Raw genomic sequence first — 25,701 nt, 5'->3', positions numbered from 1 at the left:
CTCATTGTCAAACGGTGGTGGAGAATCATGACCACTAGTCCGGACTCATTGTGGCTTCGGATCTTAAGAGCAAAATACTTCCCGAATGGAAGTCCTATGTTTGCGAATCCAATCGGAGCTTCTCAGTTTTGGGTGGACATTGTCAAGGTTAGGGACGTGTTCCGTTCCCACGTCAAGTTTGTGGTCAACGACGGGGCCTCGACTCATTTCTGGTTGGATTGGTGGACTAGGGACGCCTCCTTGGCGTCTTCTTTCCCAGGTTTATTCTCTTATTGCTCCAACCCCGAGATTTCAATTTCTGAGCTTTCACTTAACGGATGGGACCTGGGATTTCGGAGGACCCTCTCTCCTGAAGAGTTGGGCGACTGGCATCGCCTTGCTGCCTTGTTCCCTGCGCTCTCGGAGGAGGCGGACTCTGTTTCTTAGCCTCATACGGCTTCGGGGAAGTTTTCGGTCAAGTCTCTGTATAGTCGCGTCATCGCTGGCCCCACTACCTCGAGGTTCAAGAGTATTTGGTCGTCTAGGATTCCTCCTAAGATTAAAATCTTCCTATGCCAGGCCTTCAGGGGCCGGCTTCCCTCGGCTGACCAGATTTAGAAAAGGAACGGGCCTGGCTCTGCTTTCTGTTCTCTCTGTTCCTCCCTCGAAGATACTAACAATATTTTCTTTAAATGTGATCTAGCCCTGCTGGCTTGGGGTTGCATTCGGTCATGGTATGCGAGACCTTGGTCTCCTGGCAATTTTGCTGATGTTCGATCTATTTCGAATGGCCTGAATGGCCGGGCCAGGAGGCTATTCTGGACTGGGATGGGCGCCCTTTGCTGGGCTCTCTGGACTATTCGGAACAAGTTTACTATTAAGGGCGTCTTCCCTAACAAACCTGCTGATGTTTTGTTCAAAATGTCTATACTCTTGCAGCAGTGGAAATTATTGCTAGGGAGGCGGACCGTGACGGGCTAGAGATGCTGATCAACAAAGTGCGGGCATCTACCAATTTGCTATCCTCCCCAGCCGATGTTGTTTCATCATAGCTGCCGGTTCTTTTGTCTCATAGGTGGTGGCCTGCGTACCCCTTTATCTCATTCAGGTCTGCGTGCCGTTTAAAACTGCTGTCTGTCTTGGTTCCTGTTTGGCTGTAAGACTTGGTGTGATGAGGATCTCTGTTGGTCCTGTACTCTTTCGTATGACTTTATCTATAAAGTCGGGCAATAGCCTTTTCTCTAAAAAAACATAATCAACTGCAATTAGAAAACTACAACCAGAGGCTTAATTTGTCATCCCATGATAGTCAACTTTATCGAACCAGCTTTTCCATTAGTTTTATATTGGAAACAAACATATTTTAAACAAACTTTAAAACAAGTCGAGAACAACATAACCCAGCAATCACAGACCCGCCTAGACGCATCTATCTACTACATCTACCACGGCGAATGGTGATTGTACTGTTCTGGGACCCTTGAAATCTATTAATGTCTTACTGCATTTGCCTGTTGCACGGTTTGCAATTATCAGTACTATGTATTGTTTCAGTTCAGCTGTCAACCATTTTGGATACATGCTTCATGCGAGTGTTTGTAGCACAGTCGTTGTTAATAACTTGGCTGTGCTGTGCATATCAAAATTCTGGACACAAAATTTACTTTTTGTTGTTTGTGGACGCATATGGTAGATTTAGATGTTTTCTTTTTTGACCGCACACATTATATTAATCATTAAAACAGAGTATGATTCCACACACACACATGCAGAAACTATCAGAAAAACCGGACCTGATAGATGTCCAGGAAACTTTGCAGAAAGGACACCACATAAAAGAATATTACAAATAAGTCTATTGGAGTCCATGCAAACAACCACTAATGGGCCACCAACCTTATACCGGCATCAATTTGTCCCACTTGTCGGCGTCATGAGAGACGACAAACTGCCAGACATAGAAAATATAAGGCTTACAGATCCGAACGAATGGCAGGCAGAGATCATCGACTCAATAACGCCGCTGAAAAGAATGTTGCCGTGGTGAGAAAGGGACCAAGGCCACCTTATTCGACGCAGCACCAATCCCATCAAACTGTTACTACTAGACCAATACGAAGCCCTAAATCGGTGAAACAGCCTTAAGAGAAACATGAGCCCACCCCTATCCACCAGCCGCCGGAGCAGCGGACCGAGAGGGGTGAAGATCTACGCCTCAACGGTGTTCAAAGAGGGCAGGAACTGTCGCCTCTGTCGTCTCGAACAGAGCGAAGCGGTTCCCTTGGAGTCCCTCTGGCATGTGGATTGGTAGATTCAGATGTTAACATATTTCTTCAGGGCAGGTGGGCAGGTGGTGTACCTCACAGTTACTCCCTCCGTTTCAAATTACTCGTCGTGGTTTTAGTACTATATATCCTGTTGAGCGCATGCATGCATCGTCGACAGACACTAGTGAAAACACTGGTCGTATTATCTCCTGGAGATCGTTGGTTCCAGCCTTGCGCGGTGGACTACCTGCTTTCGACCATCTTAGTGTGGGCTGGCTGTAATGGGTGGTTGGAGCAGTTTGGCTGAGCCGTGTACGTCCATTACTCTGAAGTCTGAACTTGATAAACCAGCGATTTGGCCGAGCCTGAAGTTTATTGGAAATCCAGTGCTCTGGTAATGTTTTGGCACTTGCTGCAAGTTGCTTCTGTGTGTGTATTATTTTTGTGATTTTGCCTGTGTTGCGTCAGTCAAATTGTTGGGAAAAAAACGGTGCAAACCGTGGTCTTAATAACTAATAAGAGTTGTCTTCCCGTACTGAGGATAAGTTTGACAGGAGAAAAGAAAAAAAAAAGTCAAGTTGCTTCTGTGTGTGTATTATTTTTGTGATTTTGCCTGTGTTGCGTCAGTCAAATTGTTGGAAAAAGAACGGTGCAAACCATGGTCTAATAACTAATAAGAGTTGTCTTCCCGTATTGAGGATAAGTTTGACAGGAGAAAAGAAAAAAAAAACGTCGACCACAGTGGGAGTCGAACCCACGACCTTCTGATCCGAAGTCAGACGCGCTAATACACTGCGCTATGCGGTCACTGTGCTGATAAATGTACGTTCTGGACCAGTAATACATCAAATTCATGTTAGGAAATTAGGTATGTTTCCTTTAATCTCTGGTCAGATTTGCATCATTGTAAGATTACTGACATGACAAATCACACACAACTGACTACAAACATCAAGCATATACACATATGAACCAATGACACATGTCAAGAGAAAAGGGGGTCAGACCATACGAGGGTGCCAAAAACTCCGGTCCAACAACATCTCCGGCCATGATGGTCAAGGCAAAGTGGTCGTCTGCCATAGAGAAAGTAGTTGAAGTAGGCAGATGAGTGTTGAATTTGAGCGAGCAGTCGCGCATGAACACTCCTCAAAGACCTTATCATCCCTCACCTAGTGCAGGTTCTCAAGGCACAAAACGTGTCAACAGCGAACTCAAGAATTGATACGTACACCAAGAGCTAGGCCGTACACTACCATGCAAAAAAAAAATTCAAGGCCAACAGAAAAGGCAGTAGTGGCTTTGCCTTCAAAGATGACATGTTTCCTCTCGAAACCATGATCTTTTCTTAAAGATTGTCCGGCTTCTAAGTAATGTACGCCACAACTTTTGCAGAACCTTCTCAAACATTTACCATCGCCTCTAGGTGTCAATGGTGGGCATCATGCCAAATTTCATTCTTTTTGGAAGTTATTTGCATTTTTGACAACTAAAAAAAGAATCTTAATGTTCAGCGTCATCTCCTGGCACCCTCATGTTTGAAAATCATTTTCATTTCTTTGATAAGGACTAAACATGGACTTAAGAACGCAAATATGAATTTTTTTTACTCAATTTACCTTTTTATGCATTTACATTCTGAAATTTTATTATAACAACTAAATGCGTAGAAATGTATTTAATGATTAAAAATGTAGCGAACTGTTCTAGAAAAATGCCAAATGTTGACGTGGGCCATTTAACGGTTAATTTTAAGTGAACAAAAGAAACATTCAAGGTCAACAGATGAAGTAATTTGGTCTTGAATGTCCAAAAGAACTTATTTATTACATGCCGTAGTCGACGAAGTACATTGTACAGTAATAAACAGACTTATTATTACAGGCAGTGAAAGCTCTAGCTGCCGCAACCCGTAAAGTGCGGCAGCCTGAGAAACCCGAGCCGCTTCTTCTCCATGTCGAAGTCGAGCACGAAGTCCTCCATCTGGGCTCCTCCGAGGATCACCGCCGGCGCCCTGCCGTCGCCGGCCTCCACCCCCTTCATCTCCACGAACGCAACGCACGCCGTCCCCGGCTTGACGTCCACCATCGAGTTCTTCCCGGTCATCGCCCAGTCACTCCCGCCGTCGACTGCCAGCCCAACGTTCGGCACCCAGTACCCGCCGAGGTTGTTGCCCAGCGACTTCGTGTCGTAGCAGAGCTCGAACGGCGCCACAGGCTTCACGGCGCGCGCCACGGGCGCTCCGTTGGCAGGCTGGGCCGCCAGGGCCTTGGTGAACGCGCCCACGAACGGGCGGTACACGTCGCGGCGGAGCAAGACGTAGGGCAGCCTCGTGCTGAGCATCACGCCGCCGGTGGCGAGCGCCCGCTCCGATACGGGGACGCGGGTGTTCTCCACTTTGATGGACTTGAGCGAGATGTAGTGCGCGGGGCTGCCGCCCTTGGCGACGAGCGGGGTGTAGTCCATGGACTGCGTGAATTGCGGCCACGGGAGCGGGCCGCCGCCGAAGATGGCCACGCCAAGGCCGCCGGTGGGGAGGCAGAGGAGGAACCTGTTGGCGACCTTCTGCGTGGACGCCACCTGCGCCGGCAGCGCTAGGCCGGAGTTCGCGAGCCCGGCCACGCCCGTGGAGCCCCGGGGCAGCGACGCCAGGAGCTTGCTCGGCGCGCACGCCGCCAGGACCCCGACGTTCACCTCGCTAACCGGTTTATTCCCGTCGGTGGTGTTGGCTGCGAACTTCGTGTGGAAGAGGCTCCCGGCGGCGCACGCGCCGGTGACCGGGTTGGATGGGTACGCCGTGCACGGCTTGTCGTGCCTGTCGCTGCCGCAGCTTGGCGCGGGGCAGCCCGGGGCGGGGTAGGCGTTGGAGAGGAGGCAGGTGGGGCTGCTGCACGGGATCTCCGCCGGCGGCTGACTACCCTCGCACGTGGACCAGACGAGCGGGCCGGCGACGTCGAGGACGAGGCTGGCGCCGTCGTGGAAGGGGATGGTGTAGAGGGAGGTGGCGGTGTCCTTGGTGACCGGCGCGAGCACCGGAAGGCCTTTGGACGACGCCAGCGCAACGAGCGAGGCGGCCAGCACGAGGAGGAGGACCCGTGCCATCTTTGCTCGCACTAGTGGACGGAGATGGTCAGGACCGTGGAATTGTTTTATTTGCCAATGCGGAACTGGATGTCCGGAGCATGTGCGTGTGCGTGGGTTCCGGAGCATGTGAGCTCGGCCCACCGGATTCAACGGCGACCAGTGTGCATGCCGACACGGGATGATAACGGGAAGATATGCATGCAATGTGTGTAGACAAACCATGCTGATCCTACGCGTCCACCTGATCCCACATGTTGCGGTCAAATCGGACTCGCATCCAGTCCACGCATGTGGGGCCCACCACCCCACCACCCCACCACATTGTTCTTTCTCTCGTGTAGGCGCCGAACACTCGCTCTCTCGTCGCTTCCAATGTGCGACGGCCGAGCAAAAGCAGGGCCAGCAGAAATTGACTTCTCTCTCCTGCGAGTAAAATTCCATGGACACCGACTAGGAAACATTGTAAACATTAGTTTATCGGAAATGATAAATCTCGAATGTTCGGATTTTAAGCATGATAACCCAAACGTTTTTCATGACAACTTTAGTTCACACGAGGTTGACGAACATGGCAATTTTATGACAAAAAACAAACTGAAACAAAGTTGTTATGTTTTAACAATTAAATTTGTCACCTCACATCAACTAATTTTTTTTGTGTGTCCAAACTAAAGTTGCCATGAGAAAACATTCGGGATGATATTCTTAAGATCTGAACGTTCAGGATTTATCGGGGTCGTACACGATCTACTGATCCAGCGGGTGCCCCCTCCCCCTTCCCACCTTGCCCTACCCTTGCCCTTGCCCAGCCCTTCCCTCGCAGCCGCCGGCGCACCGCCAACCTTGCCCAGCCCTGCTCTGCCATCCCCTGCCACTGTCGGCGCCCCCTGCCGCCTCCCCTCGACCCCCTTTGTTCGGCTCGACCCGTCGCTTCACCCTCCTCATCAATTCATCAATGCTTCGGGCATCACGCTGCACTCACTCCTCCATATCAAAGACGCCATGGGCCTGGACTTCCAGGACCAGTTGCACCGCTGCCTAGCCACTCTATGCACCTCTCCGCCCTCCGACGCCCCCGCCTTTGCGCAGGTCCACATCAACTCCCAAAGCATCCTCTTTGACGAGACCCTCGCCTCAGCTCTCCTCTAATCTTTGTGTAGGTCGGTGATACGTCTCCAATGTATCTATAATTTTTGATTATTTCATGCTATTATATTATCAATTGTGTATGCTTTATATGCCTTTTTATACCAATTTTTTGGATCAACCTATTTACTTAGTGCCCAGTGCCAGTTTCTGTTTTTACCTACTTCTTTTTCCGCAGAAAAATCATACCAAACAAAGTGCAAACATGATGAAACTTTACGGTGTTCTTTTTTCTGGCCTACGAGAGACCCTAGAGCTTCGAGGAGGCACCAGAGGACGCTTGAGGGGGGCCACAAGCTCAGGTGGCGCATCCAGGGGGAGGGGGCGCCATGTGGACTTGTGCGGCACCTGTTGCACCGGCCGACCTAATTCCGATGCTATATATGCACAAATATTTGGAAAGCCGTAGAGCGAGACCCGAAACAATTTTATCGCCACCACAAGCCTATATTCTTCTATGGTCCCATCTCCAAACCTTTTCCGATGCCCTGCCTGAGGGGGAATCCATCACGAAGGCCATCTTCATTAATCTTGATGCGTCCATGATGATTTCGAAGTAGTTCCTTCAGGACCTACGGGTCCATAGCAGTAGCTAGATGGCTCTCTCCATTTCTATCTCTTTATGATCTTCAATACAATGATCTCTTCAGAGACCTATTTGATCTAATTCTCACCTTGCATTTGTGGGATCCGATGAATTGTGCGCTGATGATCAGATTATTCCTTCAAATTAATTGAGTCTTTTTAGATCTATTATGTGTGATTTTGTATCTATGTATGCTTTATCTATGAGTTTTCTTAGGCCAAGATAATGAGTAGATCATCAGAGGGAGTGGTGCATAGTAGTAGGTTCAATCTTGTGGTGTCCTTACTCTATAACAATAGGGGTTGTAAGGCACATATTATATTGTTGCTACTAAGAATAAACGACGGGGTTTGAATATACTGTTTGATTTTACCTTGTCTACATTATATCATCTTGCTTAGAGCATTACTCCGTTTGTCATGAACTTACTACTTTGAGATGGATGTTGGATAGCGGTCTTGGGGTAGAGTAATAGTAGTGCGGGTCAGTAAGTTTAACAGTCTACTTATTGATACGTCCAAACATATCTACTTTTCCAAATACTTTTGCTCTTGTTTTGCACTCTAATTTGCATGATTTGAATGGAACTTACCCGGATTGACGATGTTTTCAGCAGAGTTATCATGGTGTTATTTTTTTGCAGAAATAAAAGTTCTCGGATTGAGCTGAAAATTTACGAAGAATATTTTCAAAGTATATAAAAATATCGGCGAATAGAACTACTAGAGGGAGGCCACCCAGGAGCCACAAGCCCAGAGGGCGCGCCCACCCCCAGGGCGCTCCTGGTGAGCTTGTGGGCCCCTGGAGCCTCCGACAACCCTAAGTCCAACTCCATATATACCTATTCGTTGAGAAAAAATCACAGAGAAGAAATCATCGCATCTTATGATACGAAGCCGCCGTCACCTCCTGTTCTTCATCGGGAGGGCTGGTCTGGAGTCCGTTCGGGGCTCCAGAGAGGGTGATTCTACGTCTTCGTCATCATCAACCATCCTTCATCAACAATTTGATGAGTAATTCCTTCATAGGCGTGCTGGAAGGTGATGAGTTGGATGAGATTTATCATGTAATCGAGTTAATTTGTTAGGTCTTGATCCCTAGTATCCAATGTGTTCTGATATTGATGTTGCTATGACTTTGTTATGCTTAATGCTTGTCACTAGGGCTCGAGTGGCATGATATATTTGAGTTCTTGATCCCATCTTGCAAGTTGTATGCACCTATAATGTGTTATGATCCGCATACCCCAATGTGACAATAATTGGGATTCTTTCCGGTGATTGCCATAGTTTGAGGACTTCATGTATTCGCTATGTGCTAATGCTTTGTTCCGGTTTCCTATTAACTGTTGGAGATATGCCCTAGAGGCAATCATGTGATGATGATATTTCCCTATGTATTCATGAGTCCTTGTATTGTCCTTGAACATCATCAATGATATGTATCAATAAGTATGTGACTTGTTTCTGGAACTATGTATTGTATGATGATTGTTTTAATGGTCCCTAGTTGATAAGGTTATGCGGGCACATATCCTTGACTAGTATACGACTCGGTTGATGACTATATTTCACAAGTCATGTGCATGGAGATGCTAAACCGATAGTATGGGCTCGGGGATGGAGATCACCGAGCCGAACAGACCCACTTTGAGACGCAGCGAGATATAGTCATCTGTTAGTCTCAAGTGCAATGTCTATGCCATGTCCTAGACCAGAGGTTCTCGCATGTTCTCGGGATGAGGATCGACTCACATAGGGTCTATCAAACGCTACTCCGTAACTGGGTAGTTATAAAGGTAGCTTTCGGATGAGTCGTGAGACATGCCGCGAGACATGGTTGACCAAGATGGAATTTACCCCTCCTATTTGGACAGATATTCTCTGGGCCCTCTCGAGTGATCAGATTCGGAAAGCATGGCCATGCGACTTGGGTTAAGTGTTAACCTAGTTCGGGAATCTGTATCATGGTTTCGAGAAGAGAGGTCGAGCTAATACAAGGGTGACAAGTACTCGCCTTGAGCTCGACAACAAATATCGTGAGGCAAAAGGAATGTTGCATATGCCACATTGTCGAGGTTCGTCAAACGACTTTACGCCCACATGGGAGTTGGCACGTTCTGCTTGGAGCCGCTACCAACTATCGACTCTGGTCATGTCCATGTGTACGTGAACCTATAGGGTCGCACACTTAAGGAGCTGCAGCCCATTCGGATTGGATCTGAGTGGAAAATGGATGTGAACTCCTAGTGGGCTCAAGTATTGAGCCCACCTCGGAGGTCTATATAAAGGGGAGTGGGCGCACAACTGAGGGATTGAACCCTGGTTAGCCACCGCCACTCCCCACGCCCATACCGCGCGACCAGACCTAGCAGTCCACCGCTCGACGCTGCTCCCCGTACGTGTGGATACCTTGGAGGCATCGCATCTGCGGTGCTTGGACAAACCGTTCGAGGGAACCGCGAGGTGCCGTTCGTGGGAGATCACCATTCACGGGTCTTCGCAGTTCGCGGGAGATCGACAACGTGAGGAGGATACGGCCCGGGAGATCGGCTACACGCATCACCAACTCTACTTCCGCTGCGGTGACTGCGCGTCTAGTGGTAAACCCGATCCCGTGATCTATTTCCAGCAGCATGATCTTGGGTGTGCGGTAGAAAATTTTATTTGGCGCTAGTGTAATGTACCGCGTGTTCCTACAGTGGTATCAGAGCCTCCGCTGTGTGGTAATAGATTCGATGATATGCATATGAGATATGTAGATCGGTTCAGGTGCGGGTCGATGAGATCGGTCGCGCATGTCAGTGTTGAAGGTTGGTTTCGTGATCTTGTTTCCGTGATCGTGATGCAGAGGTCGTGACACGACTTACCCCTACCGGTCGGTTGTCTGCCATCGGGGTAGACAGTGGAACGTAAATCCGGATGCAGCACGCGAAGATCAATGAGATTGATCGAATCGGAACATAGATCAACACCTTGGAAATGTGATTTCTGCGGTGCTGAAATCTGTTGGAGCGGTCTCGGTAAAACGGTTGTATCTTTTGCATACGAACTCCGGTTTTGCTCCACGACCTGTCAAACTGAAGCTAACAAAAAGTTGGATTAGCAATGAAATGCTGGAACAGGATTTCGGTGCTTCTAGCTAGGCTAAAATCCGCTTGGAAGATAGTTTCAGGTGGTTTTATCTTCGGCGGTAGAACGTCTGACTCATTTTTGCAAGGAATGACTATGATTTGGTATAGCCCATGTATGTTGCCTGTATATTATTGTTTCATGACCTGCATGTCATGAGTGCGGCAATCGGCTGGAGCCATATGGTTGTCCCATTATTGTATTAATAACCTGCGTGTCAACATGAGAAGCCATGTAATGTAATTTACTTTCAGTAGCTATTAGTTTTTAATAGCATAGTATCTTATGTAACACTTGGCGGTTGACACCATGGTGTGGAGATGGAGATCACCACGAGGACAACCATGCATGGGCAGACCGCGCACGTGGAGATGGAGATCACCACGCGCCGTGACAAGGGGCTATACCATATCACACATACATAAACTGCCTGTGAAAGATTATCCCTTTTATGCACCCTTCCTTTTGCATGGTAGATGTTCTAAGTAGGGTGATCCCTCAAAGAATGTCAAGTACAAATGCCTCCCCAATTGTTGCACCTTCACATGCCAAGTATATTTTGTGGCGGGCCAATGAAATTAGGGTGCCACTAGATCTCCTTGAAGTGATGGGTTTGTGTCGGACACTTACACGCGGAGCATTGGTTGACTTGTCGTGGCTATCAAAACAGTTTTGGGCTACGAGTCATAGGTGTTGGCGAGGCATGAGATGTCCCCAACAACAAGAGTCATATGGAGATACAATTAGCAAGAGTTGCTTATCGAGTGATCTTGTCCTCTAGCGGTGATGCAAAAGCTCACTAGTTGACATGTTGATCTTGGATCTTGAATCACTAAGTATCAACCGAGAGATGTTGATTTTAGTGGGAGTAATGATCTTATTAAAATGTTTAATATGAATTACTCTTCATGAATACATGTCTTAGTGTTTTGCATATTTCTGTTGTAGATTAATGGCACCACCTGCTCAAGACCCCTTTTGCATTGAAATCAATCCTGGAAAAAGATAAATTGAATGGAACAAACTTTACCACCTGGTATAGAAACCTGAGAATTGTTCTTAGGCATGAGAAAAAGGAACAAGTTCTAGAGAATCCGCTTCTAGAGGAACCCGCCGATAATGCTAATGCCGCAGCCAGAAATGCCTACCAGAAACTCATTGATGAATCAAACGAGATCAGCTGTCTCATGTTGGCTTCTATGGAGCCCGATCTGTAGCAGCAGTTCGAAAATATTGAGGCTTTCGATATGATTGAGAACCTTAAGAGCATGTTTCAAATGCAGACTAGGACCGAAAGGTTCAACATCTGGCGATCCTTGATGGATTGTGAGCTGAAAGAGGGTGATCCACTGAGCCCGCATGTGATCAAGATGATCGGGTACATGATACTCTGGATAGGCTAGGCTTCCCACTTGGGGATGAGTTGTCCACAAATACAATTCTGGGTTCTCTTCCGAACAGCTATGGGTCGTTCATCTCGAACTGCCATATGCATGGGATGGAAAAGAAGCTCACTGAATTGCATGAGATGCTCAAAGTGGCAGAGCAGGATATCAAAAAGGTACACATCATCAAGTGTTGATGGTGCAGAACTCGGCTAAGTTCAAGAAGAGCTGGTCCAAGAAAAAGGCTAAGGCAAAGGGCAAAGAGAAGGAGGCAACTCCAACAGCAGCCGCTGCGCCTAAGTCAGGAACGGCTTCGGGGAGTATTTGCTTTCATTGCAAGGAACCCGAACACTGGAAAAGGAACTGCAGCAAGTGGCTTGTCGAGAAGGGCAAGAAGACTGGAAGTATGACTTCTTCTTTAGGTACACTTGTTGTATATGTTATAGACATTTATCTTGCTGATGTTTCTAGTAGCTCTTGGGTATATGATACCGGATCGGTTGTTCACATTTGCAACTCCATGCAGGGCCTAAGCAGAACTAGGAATGTCGCAAGAGGAGAAGTTGACATTTGCGTCGGGAATAAAGCAAGAGTTGCTGCATTGGCCGTCGGCACTGTGCAACTTAATTTACCTTTAGGATTTGTAATGGAACTTGATAATTGTTATTATGTTCCTGCTTTGAGTCGAAACATTATTTCTGCCTCATGTTTGATGAGACAAGGTTATGAATTCAGTATTAAGGACAATGGTTATTCTATTTACTTGAATAATATGTTTCATGGCTTTGCACCCGTTGTAAATGGGTTATTTATCCTAGATCTTGAAGGTGAATCAGTCTATAACATAAATGTCAAGAGGCATAAGCCTAATGAGATAAATCCGACTTACATCTGGCATTGCCGACTAGGACACATTAGTCAAAAGTGCATGAAGAAGCTCCATGATGATAGAATTCTAACTTCGTTTGAGTTTGAATCATTCGAGACATGCGAGTCTTGCCTACTCGGTAAGATGACTAAGACTCCTTTTGCAAAGAGTTGCGAGAGGGCGTCCGAGCTGTTGGAACTTATACATAGTGATGTATGTGGACCAATGAGCACGACAGCCAGAGGTGGTTTCCAATACTTCGTGACTTTCACCGACGACTTGAGTAGATATGGATATGTCTACTTGATGAGGCACAAGTCAGAAACTTTTGAAAAGTTCAAGGAGTTTCAGAACGAAGTAGAAAATCAACTCGGCAAGAAAATCAAACTTCTACGATCTGATCGTGGCAGTGAGTATATGAGCCAGGAGTTTGATGATCATCTGAAGAGTCATGGAATAGTTCCACAACTGACTCCTCCAGGTACGCCACAGAGAAATGGTGTGTCGGAACGGAGGAATCGGACCCTGTTGGACATGGTCCGATCGATGATGAGTCAGTCGGATTTACCCTTGTCATTTTGGGGATACACTCTAGAAACTGCAGCTTTCACACTAAACAGGGTACCATCTAAGTCCGTAGATAAGACACCATATGAGATATGGACTGTGAAGAGTCACAGTTTGTCTTTTCCGAAAATTTGGGGATGTGAAGCATATGTCAAGCGACTCCAGTCGGATAAGCTCACACCCAAATCGGACAAGTGCATATTTGTGGGATATCCAAGGGAAACCTTGGGATATTACTTCTACAACCGTGAAGAGGGCAAAGTGTTTGTCGCTCGACATGGAGTTTTCCTTGAGAAAGAGTTTCTCAATCGGAAGGCTAGTGGGAGGACGGTCCGACTAGAAGAAATTCGAGAACCACACAGGGACGTTCCGGTAGGTGATACTGTCACACCAGAGTTAGTCAGGGAACCCGTAGTGGAGTCAACACCGGTTCCACGGAGGTCGGAAAGGTTACGCAATTTGCATGACTGCAATGCGTTGTTGTTGGAGAACAACGAGCCGACTACGTATGCGGAAGCGATGGAGGGCTCTGATTCCGAGTTATGGCTTGAGGCCATGAGATCCGAATTAAAGTCCATGGATGACAATAAAGTTTGGAACTTGGTTGATCTGCCAGATGGCGTTCGAGCCATTGAGTGCAAGTGGATCTTTAAGAAGAAAACTGATATGGACGGAAATGTCACAGTCCATAAGGCTCGATTTGTTGCTAAAGGTTATCGACAAGTTCAAGGAGTTGACTACGATGAGACATACTCACCGGTAGCGATGCCTAAATCAATTCGGATCATTCTTGCTATAGCGGCATATTTCGACTATGAAATATGGCAGATGGATGTCAAAACGGCTTTCCTTAATGGAAATTTAACCGAGGATGTGTATATGACACAACCTGAGGGTTTTGTCGATCCAAAGAAGTCTAGCATGGTATGCAAGCTTCAAAGATCCATTTATGGATTAAGGCAAGCATCTCGGAATTGGAACATTCGTTTTAATGAAGCTGTCAAAGAGTTTGGCTTCATCAAGAATGACTGTGATCATTGTGTATTCAAGAAGGTCAGTGGGAGCTCAGTTGCATTTCTGATCTTATATGTGGATGACATATTATTGATTGGAAATGATGTTCAAATGCTTGAATCTGTCAAGGACTCATTGAAAAATAGTTTTTCTATGAAGGACTTGGGAGAAGCAACTTACATTTTGGGAATCAAGATCTATAGAGATAGATCGAGAAGGCTTATTGGATTAAGCCAGAGTGCGTATATTGACAAGGTGTTGAAGCGGTTCAACATGCAACATGCCAAGAAAGGTTTTTTGCCCATGTCACATGGCATTAGTCTTAGCAAGACTCAGAGTCCTACGACTCCTGATGAGCGAAGACGCGTGGATGGGATTCCGTATGCTTCGTCTGTTGGGTCCATCATGTATGCCATGGTTTGTACTCGTCCCGATGTTAGTTTTTCTCTTAGCGTGGTGGGCAGATACTAGGCTGATCCAGGGGAGAGTCACTGGACAGCGGTTAAGAATATCCTGAAGTACTTGAGAAGGACTAAGGATATGTTCCTGGTTTATGGAGGTGAGGATGAGCTCGTTGTAAAGAGTTACACCGATGCTAGTTTCCAAACAGATAGGGATGATAGTCGATCGCAATCTGGGTTTGTGTTCATTCTGAACGGAGGAGCAGTGAGCTGGAGGATCTCCAAGCAAGATATGGTAGCTGATTCTACAATAGAGGCTGAGTACATTGCGGCTTCTGAAGCTGCAAAAGAAGGTGTTTGGGTGAAGAATTTTATTTCTGATCTTGGTGTGGTTGAGGGCGCGTCTAATCCATTGGACCTCTGTTGTGATAATAGTGGTGCCATTGCTCAAGTCAAGGAACCAGGGAACCATCATAAAACCCAACACATACTCAGGCGTTTTAACCTTATTCGCAACATTGTCGAAAGAGGTGATGTAAACATATGCAAGGTACACACAGATGCAAATGTTGCTGATCCATTGACGAAGCCTCTCCCACGTCCGAAGCATGAGGCGCACATGAGCTCCATGGGCATACAATGCCTAAATGATTGACTCTAGTGCAAGTGGGAGACTGTTGGAGATATGCCCTAGAGGCAATCATGTGATGATGATATTTCCCTATGTATTCATGAGTCCTTGTATTGTCCTTGTACATCATCAATGATATGTATCAATAAGTATGTGACTTGTTTGTGGAACTATGTATTGTATGATGATTGTTTTAATGGTCCCTAGTTGATAAGGTTATGCGGACACATATCCTTGACTAGTATACGACTCGGTTGATGACTATGTTTCACAAGTCATGTGCATGGAGATGCTAAACCGATAGTATGGGCTTGGGGATGGAGATCATCGAGCCGGACAGACCCACTTTGAGACGCAGCGAGATATAGTCATCTGTTAGTCTCAAGTGCAATGTATATGCCATGTCCTAGACCTGAGGTCCTCGCATGTTCTCGGGATGAGGATCGACTCACTTAGGGTCTATCAAACGCTACTCCGTAACTGGATGGTTATAAAGTTAGCTTTCGGGTGAGTCGTGAGACATGCCATGATACATGGTTGACCAAGATGGAATTTGCCCCTCCTATTTGGAGAGCTATTCTCTGGGCCCTCTCGAGTGATGAGATTCGGAAAGCATGGCCATGTTGGGGAACGTAGAAGAATTTTAAAATTTTCTACGCATCACCAAGATCAATCTATGGAGTCATCTAGCAACGTGGGAGAGGGGAGTGCATCTACATACCCTTGTAGATCGCGAGCGGAAGCGTTCAAGAGAACGGGTTTGATGGAGTCGTACTCGTCGTGATCCAAATCACCAATGATCCTAGCGCCGAACGGACGACACCTCCGCGTTCAACACACAAACGGTTGGGAGAGACGTCTCCTCCTTCTTGATCCAGCAACTGAAGGAGAGGTTGATGGAGATCTAGCAGCACGACGGCGTGGTGGTGGAAGTAGCGGGATCCCGGCAGGGCTTCGCCAAGCGCAAGCGGCGAGGAAGAGGTGTCACGGGAGGGAGGGAGGCGCCAGGGCTTCAGGTGCGGCTGCCCTCCCTCCCCTCCACTATATATAGGGGCCTAGGGGGGTGCCGACCCCTTGTAGATCCCATCTAGGGAGGGGGGCGGCAGCCCTAGGGGTGGCTTCGCCTCCAAGCCAAGTGGAGGCGCTCTCACCCCTTAACATTTCCAACCCTAGGCGCATGGGAGGCACAAGGGGGGCGCACCAGCCCACCAGGGGATGGTTCCCACGCCCCTTCAGCCCATGGGGCCCTCCGGGATAGGTGGCCCCACCCGGTGGACCCCCAGGACCCTTTCGGTGGTCCCGGTACAATACCGATGACTCCCGAAACTCTCCCAGTGCCCGAAACTGGACTTCCTATATATAAATATTTACCTCCGGACCATTCCGGAACTCCTCGTGACGTCCGAGATCTCATCTGGGACTCCGAACATCTTTCGGTTAACCGCATACTAATATCTCTACAACTCTAGCGTCACCGAACCTTAAGTGTGTAGACCCTACGGGTTCGGGAACCATGCAGACATGACCGAGACAACTCTCCGGCCAATAACCAACAGCGGGATCTGGATACCCATGTTGGCTCCCACATGTTCCACGATGATCTCATCGGATGAACCACGATGTCGAGGATTCAATCAATCCCGTATTCAATTCCCTTTGTCTATCGGTACGATACTTGCCCGAGATTCGATCGTCGGTATCCCGATACCTCGTTCAATCTCGTTACCAACAAGTCTCTTCACTCATTCCGTAACACATCATCCCGTGATCAACTCCTTGGTCACATTGTGCACATTATGATGATTGCCTACCAAGTGGGCCCAGAGATACCTCTCCGTTACACGGAGTGACAAATCCCAGTCTCGATTCGTGCCAACCCAACAGACACTTTCGGAGATACCCGCAGTGCACCTTTATAGCCACCCAGTTACGTTGTGAAGTTTGGTACACCCAAAGCATTCCTACGGTATCCGGGAGTTTCACAATCTCATGGTCTAAGGAAATGATATTGACATTATAAAAGCTTTAGCATACGAACTACACGATCTTGTGCTATGCTTAGGATTGGGTCTTGTCCATCACATCATTCTCCTAATGATGTGACCCCTTTATCAACGACACCCAATGTCCATGGTCAGGAAACCTTAACCATCTATTGATCAATGAGCTGGTCAACTAGAGGCTTACTAGGGACATGGTGTTGTCTATGTATCCACACATGTATCTGAGTTTCCTATCAATACAATTCTAGCATGGATAATAAACGATTATCATGAACAAGGAAATATAATAATAACTAATTTATTATTCCCTCTAGGGCATATTTCCAACAGGCCATGCGACTTGGGTTAAGTGTTAACCCAGTTCGGGAATCTGTATCATGGTTTCGAGAATAGAGGTCGAGCTAACACAAGGGTGACAAGTACTCGCCTTGAGCTCGACAACAAATATCGTGAGGCAAAAGGAATGTTGCATATGCCACATTGTCGAGGTTCGTCAAACGACTTTACGCCCACATGGGAGTTGGCACCTTCTGCTTGGAGCCGCTACCAACTATCGACTCCGGTCGTGTCCATGTGTACGTGAACCTATAGGGTCGCACACTTAAGGGGCTGCAGCCCATTCGGATTGGACCTGAGTGGAAAATGGATGTGGACTCCTAGTGGGCTCAAGTATTGAGCCCACCTTGGAGGTCTATATAAAGGGGAGTGGGCGCACCACCGAGGGATTGAACCCTGGTTAGCCACCGCCACTCCCCACGCCCATGCCACGCGACCGGACCTAGCAGTCCGCCGCTCGACGCTGCTCCCCGTACGTGTGGATACCTTGGAGGCATCGCATCTGCGGTGCTTGTACGAACCGTTCGAGGGAACCGTGAGGTGCCGTTCGTGGGAGATCACCATTCACGGGTCTTCGCTGTTCGCGGGAGATTGGCAACGTGAGGAGGAGACGGCCTGGGAGATCGGCTACACGCATCACCAACTCTACTTCCGCTGCGGTGACTGCGCGTCTAGTGGTAAACCCGATCCCGTGATCTATTTCCAGTAGCATGATCTTGGGTGTGCGGTAGAAAATTTTATTTGGTGCTAGCATAACGTACCGCGTGTTCCTACATTAACAAGAGGCCTTAATATTCCTTAGATTTTCTTATGGATCCCGCTGCCACGGGAGGGTAGGACAAGAGAAGTCATGCAAGTTTCTATTATAAGCACATATGACTATATACGGAATACATGCCTACATTATATTGATTAATTGGAGCTATTGTGTATTGCTCTAGCTTGCGACTATTATATGATGAATGCCATGGAACAAAAATATCCATCACTGATCCAATGTGTCTACCCTTTTCTCATATTGGTTTTTGCTAATTCACTAGTGTTGCTGCAGCTGTTACAATCACTACAAAATTGATTCCGTTACTGTTAATGTTACTATTACCACTGTTACCACTGCTATCAAACTATTATACTATTGTGCTACTAAACACTTTGCTGCAGATATTTAGTTCTCCAGGTGTGGTTGAATTGACAACTCAACTGCCAATACATACAAATATTCTTTGGTTCCCCTTGTGTCGAATCAATAAATTTGGGTGAAATACTACCCTCGAAGACCATCGTGAGCCCCTATATATGTGAGTTATCACTTATCATAAAGCTTTTTTGTCGTAGTGATTGGACCCAAATAGAAACCAACACATGTGAGCACATGGATATGAAGTACTAGGCAAGTGTAGGTATCCCATACTACTATCACCCAACGGTTGCACCCACAAGCCATATGCTCCCTGACTTTGGCATGGCTGACTAATGACCACATACGGATCCAACCAGTCGCTGGAAGACGACCTGCACAAAATTGGTGATGTTTTGTCTCTTAAAAATAACGCCATTTCGATAGTTCCAAAATGCCCAAAATAATGCACAAACTCCGACCTGAATATGCCCTGTTGTCTTAGGTGTACCCCGTTTAACCAAGTCCCAAACAACTTGACAATGCTATTAGGTGGACCAATATTAGTACACCGCAATGACTTGGCTAGTGGACATTTGAGGGCAAGATGTTGGGTTGGCTAGTGTCAAACAAAGTGTACTTGTTCAAATTAATGGATGCTCTGATCTTATTGATTTAGTAATCATGGAAATGCATGAAGATCCAATAGCTACAGTGACATTTGGCCTTTTTGATGCACTATAAATCTATAATCAATATTTACGAGGGACATATAAGATTTGATCTTCCCTCGCAAGACCCTTTTGTATGCATTCTCCAAGGAAGAAGAAATCAAAGGTCTACACCAACAAAGGAATTGTATTAAATGCTAGGAGCAAAAATATGGGTGTACTCTTACCAAAACAGAAGTGACTCTTATCTCGGTGAACTAAATGACTATAACAAAAAACAGTTCATTCAACGCGATAATGCGAATGAATTCTTGTTCTTTTTAGTAAATATCTACTAAGCTCCATGTCGGTGATCGCGTCTCGGCCACTGGTGCTTGGCACTCCTTTTTTTCTCATTACATAAGGCCTAAACATAGACTAAGTACCACAGATAAGAAAGTGCAAGCTATTTCTGGCAACTATATCATGTAACTGCAGTTTAAATTTAAATTATGTACATTAAATGCCTAAAAATGAACTTAATAGCATAAATATAGCAAACAAACCCGAAACAATACCAAAATTTTACATGTAAAATGTATTGGTGTGCTGAGCGTTGAAAGAGTTTCAAGTTCAAAGGATGAAGCTACGTTCGCTTCGGATGCGAACTTGACCCGTTCCCTCTCGAAACATTGTTTTTCCTCACAGATGGTCCAGTTTTTAAGTAGTCTATATAGCAAATTATTTGAAACATTCTTAAGTTTTTATCAAAACCTTCAGGGCCATATCATGACCCCATTCCAACGTTCATGACTTTTGGGTTTTGTTTGAATTTTTGAGAATAAGATAACCACTAAGTTCCATGTTGGTGGTTGATTCTCACTCCCCTAATGTTTGGAACTCCTTTTACTTTGTTACATTAAGCCTAAACATAGATAACTACCACCAATAAGAATTATCGAACTATTTCTAACAATTATTTCATGTACCTGCAGTTCAAATATAAATGATATCTGTTAAATATCTAGAAATACACTTAATGAACGAAATATAGCTAATTGATCCAAAAATACTAAATTTTGACATGTCCCAGTTAATGATGTATCTCGAGTGTAGAAATTTTTTCAAGACTAATTGATGAAGTAGCGGTCATTTCGCCCCGAAACATAACATAAGAAGAAAGAAAGAAAAAATAGAAGCCAAGATGTGTGAATCGATTTTATGGCCGTCCAATTCTGCTTTGAGATGTGTGTTCTTTTTTTTGTCATTTTGGTGGTGAGCTGGGATGTGTGGAATCGATTAACCCCTATTTTGGGTCAATCTAATTGCTTCTTGGGCTCGTTTTTGCTCTTCTAAGTTGCGTTTTTTCTTTTTCCCTTTTTCTTTCCTTTATTTATTTTTTGGTTTTTGGCCGAGTGTAATTATATACATACAAATACTATGTAATGTGTGCCAACATTTCATGATTATATTATTATTTTTGCATATTACGATAAAGTGCAATCTCGGTACAAAGTTGTGTTCAAGTTTTTTTAAGTTCTCTTTTCTCAAAGAAAATACCAATGCCACTAATTCATTCCTTTTCAGGTAAAATCATTATTTTGATATTTTAGTATTTAATTTATTTTCATTATACTTTAATGTTAATAATAATTCCACTATTCATTTGTTCTTAGATTTTGTTTTTGCGAAAGTACCACTTTTATATGCTTATGCTTGCATATTTCTAAAATGCGCAATTTTTATCTACATTTCGTGCAAAAAAAATTCATTGTTTGTTTTGGATTGGTTTTTCCATTTTCTTTGTTCTTAAGTGATAATATCAATCCCACTAATTCATTCTTCCTTCAAATCCCACTAATTCATTCTTCCTTTATTCTAAAATGCGCAATTTTTATGTACATTTCGTGCAAAATTTAATTCTTTGTTTTGGTGTATTTTTTTCTGTTTACTGTTTCTATGCATTTTTTCATTTTTTCTTTCCTTTATTTGTTATTTTTTGTTTTTGTGGTTTTTTGGCTGAGTGTAATCATATGCAAACAAATAATATAACACTCCCTCCGTAAAGAAATATAAGAGTGTTTAGATCACTAAATTAGTGATGTAAACACTCTTATATTTGTTTACTGAGGGAGTATGTGCCAAATTTCATGATTATATGAGTATTTTTACATTTTACGATAAAGTGCAATTTTGATGCAAAATTGTGCACAAGTTTTTTAGTTTTCTTTCTTGTTAAAGGAAAATACATTATTTGAGTTATACTATGTGTAAATTATAGTAGAATGCAAAAAATGCACTATTATATGTTTTTTTTGCATACTTTGAAAAGTGCAAACTATGTTCAAGTTTTGAAAGTTTTTTTCTTTTTCATTTTCTTTCTTTTTAAAGGAGTCTGTTCTTTTCTTAGAAAACCACATTATTTTGATTTTTTTTTACATTTTTTCTTCTGAAATGGTAGTACCAATGCCACAAATTTGTTCTTTCATCAAAAACTTCATTCTTTTAATTTTATTTTAGTTTCATTTTTTTATTTTTTATTTTTTAGTTTCCGTTTCTTTTCTTTTCTAGCTGTAATAACATGATCACTAATCCATTATTTTTTAGAAACACCTTTTTCATAAATGTCACTATAATATGCTCAGTTTTGCTTTATTTTGTATTTCCATTTCTATATGTTTTTTCCATTTTTCTTTCCTTTATTTGCTATTATTTGTTTTTCTGGATTTTTGTCATTGTTTTTTTAGATTATTTTCCCACTTTCTTTGTTTTTAAATGGTAATACCAATGCCACTAATTCATTCTTCCATAGAAAATTTAATTATTTCTTTTGTGGATATTTTTGTTCTTTTTATTTTTGTGTTCTGTTTCTATGCATTTTTATCTTTCCTTTATTGGTTATTTTCTTGTGGGTTTTTGGCTGAGTGTAATTTTATACAAACTAGTACTATATAATATGTGACAAAATTTCATAATTATATGAGTATTTTTGCATGTTACGATAAAGTGCAATTTCAATTCAAAGTTGTGCGGAAGTCTTTTTTTTTGTTTTCTTTCTTCTTGAAGGAAAATACATTATTTGGGATACAGTATGTGTAAATTATAGTAGAATATAAAAAATGCACTATTATGTGCTTATTGTTTACATATTTCAAATATTGCAATTTCAGTGCAAATTGCGCACAAGTTTTGAGAGTTTTTTCTTTTTCATTTTCTTTCTTCTTAAAAGTTTCATTCTTTTTTAGAAAACCTCATTATTTTAATTTTTTTATGAAAGGGTAATACCAATGCCACAAATTCATTCTTCCAGAACAAACATCATTTTTTTAAATTTTGTTTTATTTTCTATTTTATTTTTTGATTTTGCTTTAGTTTTCATTTCTCTTCTTTTGAAGGGTAATACTGATGTCACTTACCCATTACTTTTTAGAAAACATTTTTTTCAGAAATCTCACTATAATATGCTCAGTTTTGCTTTATTTTTTCATGTTTTCTGTTTCTATGAATTTTTCTTTTTCCTGTTTTTCTTCCCTTTATTGATTATTTTTGAATTTTTTTGAATTTTTGCTGAGTGTAATTATGTACAAACAAATACTATATAATATATGCCAAAATATTGCGTATTACGATAAAGTGCAATTTCGGTGCAAAGTTGTTGGCAAGTTGTTTTTATTCTTTCTTTTCAAGGGAAATACATTATTTCAGTAACACTCTATGTAAATTATAGTAGAATGCAAAAAATGCACTATTATATGCTTATTCTTTCCATATTTCAAAAGTGCAATTTCAGTGCAAATTGTGTGCATGTTTTGGAAGTTCTTCCTTTTCTTTTTCTTTTTCTTCGTTCTTAAAGGGTTTCATTTTTTCTTAGAAAACTTCATTATTTTGATTTAGTTTTAGTTTTTTCTAAAAGGGTTTCATTTCTCATTAGAAAACTTCATTATTTTAATTTTGTTTTATTTTCTTTCATCTAAAATGGTAATACCAATGCCACAAATTTATTCTTCCATAGAAAACTTCATTATTTTAATTTAATTTTATTTTCTTTCATCTGAAAGGGTAATACCAATGCCACGAATTTATTTTCCATGGAAAACTTCATTTTTATTAGTTTTTATTCATTTTTTAATTTTGTTTTAGTTTTCATTTTCTTTTCTTTTGTAAGGATAACACTGATGTCACTAATCCATTACTTTCTAGAAAATTCGTTTTTTTTGCTAATATATGCTCATTTTTGCATAGTAATTATATAAATTATGTACGTATGTATGTATGTATGTATATGTTTATATATGTAATGTATGCATGTATAAAAGAAATATACATTTGTGTATAGTCACTAACCGTTGCATGCCAATATGTGTGAGATTTTTTTTAGCAAAGCCAATATGTGTGAAAGTGTTATTCATCACTCATCTACAAAGGCTTGGCCAACAATATACTAGAGCAGCCCCTAATCAGTATAAAAATAATACTGTAATAGACTGGCTTGGCAGTACTGGGATGCAGCTTGCGCACAAGACCCTGCGTTGGGCTTATGCTGCTGCTACCGATCAGAATCACAAGCTTCAGGAGTTCATTGAGCTGCCGTAACTGGGCTGCCCAATTAGGCTCGGCCGAAACAGAGTTTGGGGTCAATCTACTCCAAAATTCATTCTCAGTCCATTGACCAGTAGCCAGTCTCAACCTTGTTTGTCGAGTGGCTATCAGAAGATGCTCGGCATAGGTAGTCTTTGCTGCGTACCGTGGCTTTGCCGAATGTTTCTTTTTCTCACACCCAGTTTAGGTCGGCTTTGCCAAGTGTTTTTGGTTGACACTCGGTTTATGTGAGCACATGGATACGAAGAGCTAGCCAAGGTTTAGATGTCTTGACTTTGTACACTTACGTATATTGTCAACTCCTCGGTATCTGAAAACAACTGGAAAGATCGATGATGAAACCGCTGCTAATTCACGTTCCATGATTCCAAAACTAGTATAAATACAGTCGCCAACTCATTTCTTTCGGCATCAATCCGGACCATCTTCCCTAGCTAGCAAGTAGAAATGGCTGACCAAGCCAAGCTTTCCCGCCACAACCCCTATACGAACCATGTGTTCCATCGTGTCATCATCTCGGCACTCGTCCTGCTGCTGTCCTGCACGGCGGCGACCAGTGACCGGCAACCACCACTGATCTCCCAGCTCGCCAAGGACCCCGAGACCTCCCTCTATACCATCTCCGTCAAGGCTGACAAGTCGCCGCTCCTCCTCGACCTCGCCGGCTCGCTCGTGTGGTCGACGTGCCCGCCCTCGTCGGCGCACAGCACGGTGCCGTGCGAATCCGACACGTGCGCCGTGGCCAAACAGCAGTCCTCGCATCGCTGCCGGTACGTGGACGGCGGCCGGTTCTGGGAGAACCGCGAGCCGGGGCCGTCGTGGTGCGCCTGCGCCGCTCGCCCGCTCAACCCGGTCACCGGCCAGTGCTCCACCGGCGATCTCACGAGCCTCACCATGAAAGCCAACACCACCAACGGCACCATGGAGCTGCGCCCGGAGGAGTCGTTCGCCGTCGTCGGCGCGTGCGCGCCGGGCCGCCTACTGGGTTCGCTCCCCGCAGGCGCCGCCGGCGTCGCGGGGCTCTCCCGTCGTTCGCTCTCGCTGCCGTCCCAGCTCGTGGCTCAGCGCGGCTTCGGACGCAAGTTCTCCCTGTGCCTCCCCGCCTTCGCGACCTTCGGCGACACGCCGGTGTACCTGCCCACGCCGGAGCGAGGCTTCATCGACTACACGACCTCCATCCCGTACACCCCGCTCCTAACCAACCCGGCGAACGCCGGCGGATACTACATCCCCGTCAAGGGCATCTCCGCGTCGTGGCACGGGGCGGACGCGGCGGCGGCCCTGCCCCGTGGCGCGCTCGACATTGACGTCCGCACGGGGCGCGGCGGCGTCGTGCTGAGCACGGCCACGCCGTACACGGTCATGCGGCCCGATGTGTTCCGCGCTTTCGCCAAGGCCTTCGACCACGCCATAATAAGGTACAGTTCATGTTAAATGCTTTCAACGTAAACCACTGCACCAGTACAGAGTTCCTGCAAAACTAAGCTCCATGATGGGTGTCTGAAATGGCGTGCAGAGGGAAGGTGAGCTTCATGGAAAGGGTGCCGGCGACGAAGCCGTTCGAGCTGTGCTACAACGGCGCGTTCCCGATGCTGAAGCGAGCTGGCCTCGACATGCCTTACATTAAACTTGAGCTGGGCGACGGCGCCACGCGCAACTGGACACTGTTCAATGATAACTACATGGTGCCAGTGGATGGTGCGATGTGCGTGGGGATCCTGCCGATGGGGCCCGATGGCATGCCGGTCGACGGCGAGCCGGCGGTGGTGATCGGCGGGAAACAGCTGGAGAACAACCTGCTGGTGTTCGATCTGGAGAAACAGGTGCTCGGGTTCAGCATGCTTCTGAGCGTCCAATTGTCCGGCTGTCGAAGCTCCTATTTCTTCAGAAACTAAACACTAGTGGGTTTGCCGGCCAGCTCGTTCTTCACCTTTTCA

At 44.8% G+C, this 25,701-nt stretch overlaps 2 protein-coding genes and 1 non-coding gene across 3 annotated transcripts; 1 reads left to right on the top strand and 2 right to left on the bottom strand.

The window, feature by feature from the left end:
• Window positions 1-2,979: 2,979 nt before the first annotated feature.
• Window positions 2,980-3,053, bottom strand: TRNAR-UCG (transfer RNA arginine (anticodon UCG)). The gene has a single exon. It is a non-coding gene; the product is annotated as a tRNA-Arg (tRNA).
• A 979-nt stretch (window positions 3,054-4,032) lies between these two features.
• Window positions 4,033-5,430, bottom strand: LOC606308 (chitinase CLP). Its single transcript, XM_044487113.1, has one exon. The coding sequence runs from the start codon at window positions 5,346-5,348 to the stop codon at window positions 4,143-4,145; it is 1,206 nt and encodes a 401-aa protein (XP_044343048.1). The 5' UTR covers window positions 5,349-5,430; the 3' UTR covers window positions 4,033-4,142.
• Window positions 5,431-24,199: 18,769 nt separating this feature from the next.
• Window positions 24,200-25,701, top strand: LOC123059274 (chitinase CLP). The gene is made up of 2 exons (XM_044481877.1): window positions 24,200-25,182; window positions 25,281-25,701. The coding sequence occupies exons 1-2, from the start codon at window positions 24,212-24,214 to the stop codon at window positions 25,657-25,659; spliced, it is 1,350 nt and encodes a 449-aa protein (XP_044337812.1). The 5' UTR covers window positions 24,200-24,211; the 3' UTR covers window positions 25,660-25,701.

Source organism: Triticum aestivum, chromosome 3A (assembly GCF_018294505.1).
Source record: "Triticum aestivum cultivar Chinese Spring chromosome 3A, IWGSC CS RefSeq v2.1, whole genome shotgun sequence".
Lineage (NCBI taxonomy): Eukaryota > Viridiplantae > Streptophyta > Magnoliopsida > Poales > Poaceae > Triticum > Triticum aestivum.
Note: the sequence above shows the minus strand (reverse complement) of the source record. Positions and strands in the feature narration are given on the sequence as shown.